Raw genomic sequence first — 10,881 nt, forward strand, 5'->3', positions numbered from 1 at the left:
TGGATCATCAAAAAAGCAAGAGAGTTCCAGAAAAACATCTATTTCTGCTTTATTGACTATGCCAAAGCCTTTGACTGTGTGGATCACAATAAACTGGAAAGTTCTGAAAGAGATGGCAATACCAGACCACCTGACCTGCCTCTTGAGAAACCAGTATGCAGGTCAGGAGGCAATAGTTAGAACTGGACATGGAACAACAGACTGGTTCCAAATAGGAAAAGGAGTCCATCAAGGCTGTATATTATCACCCTACTTATTTAACTTCTATGCAGAGTACATCATGAGAAACACTGGGCTGGAAAAAGCGCAAGCTAGAATCAAGATTGCTGGGAGAAATATCAATAACCTCAGATATGCAGATGACACCATCTTTATAGCAGAAAGTGAAGAGGAACTAAAAAGCCTCTTGATGAAAGTGAAAGAGGAGAGTGAAAAAGTTGGTTTAAAACTCAACATTTAGAAAACTAAGATCATGGCATCCAGTCCCATCACTTCATGGCGAATAGATGGGGAAACAGTGGAAACAGTGGCTGACTTTATTTTTGGGGGCTGAAAAATCACTGCAGATGGTGATTGCAGGCATGAAATGAAAAGACGCTTACCCCTTGGAAGGAAAGTTATGACCAACCTAGATAGCATATTCAAAAGCAGAGATATTACTTTGCCAACAAAGGTCCGTCTAGTCAAGGCTATGGTTTTTCCAGTGGTCATGTATGGATGTGAGAGTTGGACTGTAAAGAAAGCTGAGCACAGAAGAATTGAAGCTTTTGAACTGTGTTGTTGGAGAAGACTCTTGAGAGTCCCTTGGACTGGAAAGAGATCCAACCAGTCCATACTAAAGGAGATCAGTCCTGAGTGTGTATTGGAAGGACTGATATTGAAACTGAAACTCCAATACTTTGGCCACCTGATGCGAAGAGCTGACTCATTTGAAAAGACCCTGATGCTGGGAAAGATTGAGGGCAGGAGAAGAAGGGGACAACAGAGGATGAGATGGTTGGATGGCATCACTGACTCAATAAACATGAGTTTGGGTAAACTCCGGGAGTTGGTGATGGACAGGTAGGCCTAGCATGCTACAGTTCAGTTCAGTTCAGTTCAGTCACTCAGTCGTGTCTGACTCTTTGCGACCCCATGAATCGTGTGCTACAGTTCATGGGGTCACAAAGAGTCAGATAGGACTGAGTGACTGAACTGAACTGAACTGAACTTGAAGCAAGTGGAAAATAACCAAATGTAGGCAGAAACTCCCAGGGTTGTGAGCCTTCAGCCCTTCAAAGAAGGGAGTATCAGTGGATGAGATTTATGTTTAGATGCCTTTTCTTTGAAACTACTCACCAGATCACCTGCCATGGGGTGGCTAGAACTCAAAGAGATTACTGGAGTCTGGATGCGGGGCGGGGGTGGGGGGCAGCTGCAGGTATCAGAGGAAGATTCAGAGCAACCAGAATGACTGGAAATGGATTTCTGGACATTTTGGAATGGAGAAAACCACTTGAGAGGAGACCATTGTATCAGCTCCTCTAGAACCCTGACCTCTGAGCTGCATGTGCACAGGGGCGATTTCTAGGAACCAAGCAGAGAGATGCAGTTGGACCACTGATCCCGCGATACAGGGACTTCAGCAGCAACCACCAGAGAGACCAGATTGGGAGTGTGAGTCTCCTTGGCTGACTTGGGCTTTGTAAAGCCCTAGAAATAGAAATGACAGAAGGTCCAGGACTTTACAGCAAAGACTATGTCCCCAAACTGAGTATGATTGAAAACTACCAGTGAAACTGACCCAGGCCCACCCCGATGAAGTAAAAACAAGCCTCCAGCGTTTATTGTGATAAGGTTGTGATTTAACTGTTTGTGAAAACAAAAACCTAGCCTTCTGAGAAGGAAAGCAGATTCTAGAATCTACAGTGTATCACCCATAAAATCCAAAATATTATAGCAATGGTTGCTTATTCAAAAAAAAAAAAAAAAGCAAACTTTGATCCAAAGTCAAGAAAATAAAAGTTCTAGCAGAAACAGGTGCTGGGTCACTGGTGTCTTATTAGCAGGCAAACATATTAAATCAACTCTTAAAAAAATGTATAAAAAATTAAAGGTAAAAATAATCACAAAGGAACCAAGGGTATTCTAAGCAGATAAATGAGAACTTTATTAAAGAGGCAAATGTACATTTTAGAACAGAAAAATACAACATCTGAAGTTAAATATTCACTGCATAGATTTCAACTCTTATGGGAGTTAGCAAAAGAAATCTTCAGTAAACCTGAAGACAGATCAGTATAAATCATTCAATCTGAAGAATGCAGGAAACAAAAAAATTGAAAGAAAAATTGACAGACCCTTTGTGGCTTGTGGGAAAATATCTATGATTTAACAGGCAAGAAATTGGAGTCCCAGAGCAGCAGGAAATAAAATGAGGCAAAAGTATATATCATTTGATGAAACCATGGCTGAAAATCTCTCAAATTTGCTTAATAAACATCTCTGGAAGCAAGCCCCCGAGATGGCCCCCAGTTATCCACACTGCCTGTTATTCACACCACTGTGTAATTTCCTTCTCTTGTGTGTTGCATGGACCTTGTGACTTGCTTTTAAAGAATAGTATATGGTAAAATGATGAGATGTCACTTCAGAGACTGAGTTACAAAAGACCATGACTTCTAACATGCTTGAAATTCACTCTCTGCATCTTCCAGCCTTCTTGTTTGATACAGCAGCCTGCCATGTTGTGAGCTGTTGTGGACAAAGATTCGAGGGTCACCCTCAACCAGCAGCTGGTGAATACCCAAGGCTTTCAGTTCAGTGCCCAGCAAGTAGTAGAATACTGCCAGTAGCCACAGGAGTGAGCCTTCCCCACCCGAGCACTGAGTTGACTTCAGTCCCTGCCAACACTTTGAGTGTAGCCTTGAGATGCTGAACCAGAGGGTCATAAAGCAGAAGAATCACAGATTATATAAAAGGTCTTAAGTCACCACTTTGTTTTGGGGGATAATTTGCTATGCATTAGTATCAACAGATAACTAATACAACTTCAATGATGTTTTGAAAGGAGCCAGTTTGGGTGAATCTGGTGGAACACCTTCCACACAGGGTAATCAGGATGCAAATGAAGGTGACTTCACATCAGAAGACAATGAAATGACACCTTTTGTGGGGAAAGAGAAGGCAGTATCGACCCAGACTTTGACAGAGGACAAAAATACATTTCACAAATGAAAGTAAAATAAAGTCCTGTTCAGATTAAACAAATGCAGAGAGAATTTGTTGTCAGCAGAACTGTACCATAAGAAATAGTGATGGAAATTCTTCAGGCTAAATAGACCGTTTAAAATAGATCTTCAGGCAGGAATGAAGGGCACTGGGAATCATGAATATGTCAGTAAATGGAAAAAGCAGTGTTTAAATTTTTCTCTTGATTAAATAAATTAAAATTCACTATTTAATTGTATTATAAAGCTTGTAGCATCTGGATTTAAAATATATTGCGACTATGGCATAAAGAACAGGTGTTTGTGTAGGAAGGGTGTTAAAAATTATCCCATAGTAAGCTTATGACATTTTAAGTAATACAACATAAAATCTAAGTAGACTGTGATGAATTAAGGATGCATCTTATAATCCATGAAGCAAATATTAAAATAAAATAAGCAGATATATAGCTAAAGAGTGAGTGAAAAAATAAAATTGAATACCAAAAGAAATATGGAGTAAACCAAGAGGAGGCATGAAGAGGGGAGCAGAAATACAAGATGTCCTGTGGGAGGAAAAATAAGAAATAAATACCAAAACGATAGATCTAAAAACCCACTATCAATCATTACATTAAATGGCAATGGATTAACCATCTCATTTAAAAGGCAAAAAGTGGCCAACAGAACTTAAAAGCACCAGCTATATTCGGACTGCAAGGAACGCTAAAACGCTGCCCTGTTTTTTCATCCTCAGATGAGCCCTTTGCTCCCGACCCTTTTATGGGTCCCCATTCAGCTCAGGACATCTTGGCTTTGAAATGCAATAAGGACTGTTGTTTCCTTTCTAACTCTGTTAATCAGAATAGTTTAAGAACCTTGTTGTTGTTACTGTCTTTCAGGACCAATGACACTGGGTTCCTCTCCTACAAGGAGCATCTGCCAGTGACCAGGATTGTGATCACAGACACTGGCCGGCCGCACTCAGAAGCAGCGTATAAACTGGGGCCTCTGCTGTGCCGCGGAGACAGTAAGTGATGGCGACGCGCCCTCAGCGTGTCTGAGCAAAGAGATGTCACCTAAGAGCCGTGTTGCTACATAATAATCAGTCAGACTTCTCTTTTGAAAACCCATAAGCAGTGTCTGAAATCGTCCCCCTAGTCAGTCAACAAAGTGCCCCTATAGGATGGAAAGCCCTAGAACAAATGCCGTGACAGCGGGCCTTGTTAAGATTCCAAGAGAAAGAAACCACAAAGCATCTCTGTTTGGTTCGTAAATTCGTTCCATCCTTCCTCAGTGTCTACATGCCATTATCCATATAGGAATACCTCAGTGCTGCATAACATTATTAAGGATGTATGGTGAGTTTTCTACTGTTGGGCCTGGGGTGAAATTAGAACATCAGTAGAATCAAAGTCAGTTTAATCAAACATATTTCAACTTTCATTCTCTTTTTTTACCCCTGCCAGTTTGTGTGTGTGTTCTTACTCTAAATCAGTGGGACCTGCTGTTTTGTATATTCAATATATGAATACTCTGAACCGGAATTTTTTAGTTAAAATATAGTGTCACAGAAAATACATATTTTAAGCAGAGAAAGAAATAAGCATATGTGGCCATTTATAACCTCTCTGAAGTCAGTTAGGTTCGAGACTGATTCATTACTTTTTTATGCTTTTAGTTACTTCCAGAACTTAACATGCAAATAGAAGAAATATTTACCTTAAAAGTATATCCTGAAATGAAGGTTTATTCTAGAGGCTCAGCAGAGAAAGAGTTGATCTGACAATGCATTGAGTTTATGGAGATGCATAGCAGAAGTTGCTTAGCTAAAAAGCCAAGATGATACTGACCTATAAAAAGGTGTATGTACATTGTAAAAAAAAAAATGGCCTGCCATTATACCTCCCATCCCTAATCTTTATCATCTCAACTTCTTGGTCTGCCAGTAGGCCTTACACAGTCACTTGAAGATGACATAGGATATTTCACGGAGGGAAAAGTTATGTACAAAGAGATGAGGTTGTAAACGCAGGCTGCATCCAGAGAAGCGCAATGATTTTGCGTGACAATGGAGAAATTGTTCTATTCATCACATGCACTCCTCACAGCTGGCTCTGATCTGAGTGCTGCAGGGGCTTAGGCTGGCTCCCCCCATTTACCACTGTCCCTGGGGAATTGTTCTGCTTTGACTGAGGTTGCTGCCAACTCGATTCCTTAGGGGTTCTTTCTTGCAGACTTCCCGTCTTGAACTTGAGCGCACAGCATCTTTTCACTCAGAGCAGGGCTTCTCCATCCCAGGCGACTCACTCCCTTAGGGAACGTTTGGCAATATCTGGAGACGTGCTTGGCTGTTGCAGCTGTGGGGGGTTGAGTGCTACTGGATCCAGAGGGAGCGGCCAGAAATGCTGTGAATACCCTGCAGTGCACACGACAGCCTCCACCACAGGGCGTATCTGGTCCCTGAGGTCTGTGGCAAGAGGCTAAGAAACCAAGCATTTAGCTGCTACCAGAATGGGGGTGCAGAGGGAGGCTCACAATATTAGGACAAGGATTAAAAACAGTGTAAGGGTTTGGAGACCTGCGGGTTTACCTCAGACATTAGTGAAACAGTCCCCGAGTTTCCCCTGGCCTTCCTGTCCACCACATCTACTTTAGGGTTGGGGCTTATCCTCATGTGAGTTCACAGAGCATTTTCTGCATAAATGGCCCTGTCTGAAGAGCAGCAGTGTCAGAGTAATGAATGCCGCCTATTTTCTCTGTGTGGGCAGCCTGCACCTCTGAAGGTGCAAAGCCCTAGACACATTTATTTATTTATTTATTTTCCTTTCCAAATGAGATAAACGGGGCAGATGTGGGGCTTCTAGATACGGGATCATGCAAAGTGGGCCTTAAAAGCAGAGGTGAGTTATGTGAAAGTTATCCTGAAGGCATTGTGGCTGGAACACTAATTAGGACTGGCATACTTTAAGGCTGAGAACTGGCTTAGTTCTCATGATCCAGGAAAGTGACCTTTGAGTGTAAGACAAGGACAATTATGAAGGCTTGAACTAGGCAATGGTTGGCATGGGGCTTAGATAAGGGGCTCAGTCAGGGAGGTGAATTCAGTACGATTTGGGGTGAGGGTGACAGGGTATGAGGATGACCTCCAGGTTTCTGACTTGAGTAAAGCTGGTGGCACCATTTGTTGAGACAGTAAGAATGATTTGTTGAGGCACAGAATTCTTAGATTTTCTTTGAACAGAAAAATGGAAAGATGAAAATGAAAAGTATCTTGGTCCTATCACACAAACCAGATAGGTTGAAAATTTTATGTCTAGCCATGTTTTTCTAGGAAAGAAAAAACAACCCAGAAGCCTTGAGAAAGCAGGATGAATAAACAAAAATAAGTGAGACCCACAGGTACCAGATGCACCAGATGCTAGCTGGCTCCTAATTCCAAGTCTTTATTTTCATTTTTTTAAATGTGGATGGGTGTGGAATTTTGTTACTACTAGTATTATTGTTTAATGTCAGAAGTCACAGATAACATTGTTAAACATTTTACCAAAAGCACAAAAGATATGAATGATAAAGTCCCCTTTTTAAAGTTGTTCTGCAGATATAAAACTTCATAAATATTGTTGACCTAAAGAATTTATGAATATGAAAACAAGTTTTTTGAAAAAAAATATGTGAAAAGTAAATGGAAGAATTCAACATCCTATTTATAAAAATTAAGGAAACTAGGAACTTAAACTTCCTCAATATTTTAAAAGACATTTGTGAAAATCTAAAAATCTAATGCTTTATCCTGAATTGTCACAGACTTAATACTTCCTCTCTAAGATCAGGATCTAAACAAAGATGTCTGTTCTCACCAATCCTATTCAGTATCCTACTGTGAGTCCTAGCACAAGTAGTAAGTAAAGAAAAGGAATTCAAGGCCTATAGATTAGAAAGGAAGAAATAGAATGTTTCCATTTATAGATGACATGGTTTTCTAGGTAGAAAATTCCTAAGAATATTTTTTTTTAAAGTGAGTTTAGCAAGGTAATAGGATGCAAGTTCAATATGCAAAAACAAATTATATCTCTATATGTTAGTAATGAAAAATTGAAATTTTAAAAGTACCTTTTTATAGCAGAATTAGAATCCATTTGCAAAAACAGAAGAATTTCAACCATACTTCAAACTGCATACCAAAAATAATTCAAATTAATCATAAACTTAAATGTAAACCCACAAACTATAAAACTTCTCTAAGAAAATATGGAAGAAAATCTTAGTGACCTTGGGTTAAGCAAAGATTTTTTAGATAGAGCATCAAAAGCATAACCCGTAAATTTTTAAATGATAAATTGAGGTTCATCATAATTAAAAACTGCTTTTAACATGACATTGTTTAAAAAATGGGAAGAAGAGTCACACATGGGGAAAATACATTTGCAAAGTCCATATCTGATAGAGGCTAAATATATGAAGAACCTTCTAACAGTGCAATTAAAAAAAATTCAGATTAACAAATGGGCAAATGATTTGCACATACATTTTGTAAGATAAAATACACAGATTTCAAAGAAACACATAAAAATTTTCAATATCATTAGTCATTACGGAAATGTACTACATTTAACACCACAATAAGATACCGGTATATAGCTATCAGAATGGCTGACACTGTAAAAATATAATAAAACAAAAAAAACTGACAATATCAACTGCCAAGAATATAGAGAAGCTGGAATTTGCATTGCTGGTGCCAAGTGCAAAATGGTACTGTCACTTTGGCAATTTTTTATAAATCTAAACACACATTTACTATAAGATCCAGCAACCCCACTCCTAGGTATTTGCAGAAGAGAAATGAAATATCCGTATGAACAGGTTTATATTGATTTTATGCATAGTCTTCTAAAACTGGAAACCACCCAAATGTCAGTGGTTTAATGAATAAGCCAGTGGATAAACATTCCATTTTACTGTGGTGTATCTACACTGTACAATGGAATATTACTAAACAGTAAAAAGAAGTGCTCTTCTGATACACACCAACAGCACGGATGAATCTTCAGTGCATGGTACTGACTAATAGAAGCCTGACTTAAAAGGCTCTGTGCTGGATCATTCGATTTCTAAGATATTCTGGAAAAAGCAAAACCATAGGAACAGAAAAAAGATCTCTTTGCCAGTCGCTTTAAGGCAAGAGGAATTTTACAAAAGAGAACAGGTAAAGGAGATGTTCTATGTCTTGAGTGTTATGGTAACTTACGTGACTTGAAGCATTTGTCAAAATTCCTAGAGCAATACACAGAATTACTCAGTTTTATTCTGTGTAAATTATCCTCAGTACATCTGACTCAGAAAAGAAAACACCATAAAAATCACAACCCACAACTAAACATTAATAATAGTACAGATAGTTATTGTTGCTTAATTTTTAAAGATTTTATTTTTAAAATAAATTTACAATGAAATGAAGAGGAAATTACTGAGGTTTTTCATATATTTTCTGTCCTCACACATGTATAACCTGTCCCATTAGCAACATCATTCACCAGAATGGTACTTCTTTTTTTAAGCAAAAATGAAGGTTGCTTAATTTTAAAGTTGGGTAATTAAAAAAATATCAATAGTTAAACTTGTAAGACATAAAAACTAGTAAAGATTTTAGTAACATGGGTATTCTCCTATGTATTCTCCTATGTCTCCTAGGATTCAGTAGGATCCTACTGAATATGTTTCTGACTTTCACTAACCGTGGAGACAGAATCAAAGGAGCAAATCATGGAAAAACATCTGGGTCTACAGTTAAGAGAAAGGTGATAACTAGGAGGTTTTCTGTAGGTATTTTCCTTTCTGCTCTCTCAGGAGAAGTGGGACCATCTTCATTTGTGGGGTGCCATCACAAGTCTTCTAGACCAATACTTCTTCAACTTCAGCATGTGTTGAAAATTACCTGGAGAGCATGCCAATTGTAGCTGTGTTATCTTCAGCACTCTTACCTCACACTAAGGAGAAAGAGTAGAAATCTAGTATTAACCCACAGAGTTACATGATTTTTTGACATCAATCAGGAAGTGCGAAAGGGAAGGTCCATAGCAATAGAGGCATACCTCAAGAAAAGAAAAAAGTCAAATAAATAACCTAACTCTACACCTAAAGCAACTAGAAAAGGAAGAAATGAAGAACCCCAGGGTTAGTAGAAGGAAAGAAGTCTTACAAATTAGGGCAGAAATAAATGCAAAAGAAACCATAGCAAAAATCAACAAAGCCAAAAGCTGGTTCTTTGAGAAGATAAATAATATTGACAAACCATTAGCCAGACTCATCAAGAAACAAAGGGAGAAAAATCAAATCAATAAAATTAGAAATGAAAATGGAGAGATCACAACAGACAACACAGAAATACAAAGGATCATAAGAAACTACTATCAGAACTATATACAAATAAAATGGACAACTTGGAAGAAATGGACAAATTCTTAGAAAAGTACAACTTTCAAAAACTGAACCAGAAAGAAATAGAAAATCTTAAGAGACCCATCACACGCATGGAAATTGAAACTGTAATCAGAAATCTTCCAGCAAACAAAAGCCCGGGACCAGTCGGCTTCTCAGCTGAATTCTACCAAAAATTTAGAGAAGAGCTAACACCTATCCTACTCAAACTCTTCCAGAAAATTGCAGAGGAAGGTCAACTTCCAAACTCATTCTATGAGGCCACCATCACCTTAATACCAAAACCTGACAAAGATGCCACAAATAAAGAAAACTACAGGCCAATATCACTGATGAACATAGATGCAAAAATCCTTAACAAAATTCTAGCAAACAGAATCCAACAACACATTAAAAAGATCATACATCATGACCAAGTGGGCTTTATCCCAGGGATGCAAGAATTCTTCAATACCCACAAATTAATCAATGTAATATACCACATTAACAAATTGAAAAATAAAAACCATATGATTATCTCAATAGATGCAGAGAAAGCCTTTGACAAAATTCAACATCCATTTATGATAAAAACCCTCCAGAAAGCAGGAATAGAAGGAACATACCTCAACATAATAAAAGCTATCTATGACAAACCCACAGCAAACATTATCTTTAATGGTGAAAAATTGAAAGCATTTCCCCTAAAGTCAGGAGCAAGACAAGGGTGCCCACGCTCACCACTACTATTCAGCATAGTTTTGGAAGTTTTGGGCACAGCAATCAGAGCAGAAAAAGAAATAAAAGGAATGCAGATTGGAAAGGAAGAAGTAAAACCCACTGTTTGCAGATGACATGATCCTCTACATAGAAAACCCTAAAGACTCCACCAGAAAATTACTAGAGCTCATCAATGGATATAGTAAAGTTTCAGGATATAAAATCAACACACAGAAATCCCTTGCATTCCTATACACTAGCAATGAGAAAATAGAAAGAGAAATGAAGGAAACAATTCCATTCACCATTGCAATGCAAAGAATAAAATACTTAGGAATATATCTACCAAAAGAAACAAAGACCTATATAAAGAAACTATAAAACGTCCATGAAAGAAATCAAAGAGTACACTAATAGATGGAGAAATATACCGTGTTCATGGATTGGAAGAATCAATATAGTGAAAATGAGTATACTACCCAAAGCAATCTATAGATTCAATGCAATCCCTATCAAGCTACCAACGGTATTTTTCACAGAGCTAGAACAAATA

General features: G+C 38.2%; 1 protein-coding gene across 1 annotated transcript in view; it reads left to right on the forward strand.

Annotated features, from left to right (window-relative positions):
- CNTNAP4 (contactin associated protein-like 4) overlaps window positions 1–10,881 on the forward strand; it is a 288,255-nt gene that overhangs the window by 222,647 nt on the left and 54,727 nt on the right. Inside the window, exon 15 of the mRNA XM_010850772.1 lies at window positions 4,091–4,218. Within this exon, the coding sequence (XP_010849074.1) occupies window positions 4,091–4,218 (128 nt within the window). The remainder of the gene's footprint in view (window positions 1–4,090; window positions 4,219–10,881) is intronic.

The sequence above is a fragment of the Bison bison genome, unplaced genomic scaffold, assembly GCF_000754665.1.
Source record: "Bison bison bison isolate TAMUID 2011002044 unplaced genomic scaffold, Bison_UMD1.0 scf7180017864295, whole genome shotgun sequence".
Taxonomy (NCBI): domain Eukaryota; kingdom Metazoa; phylum Chordata; class Mammalia; order Artiodactyla; family Bovidae; genus Bison; species Bison bison.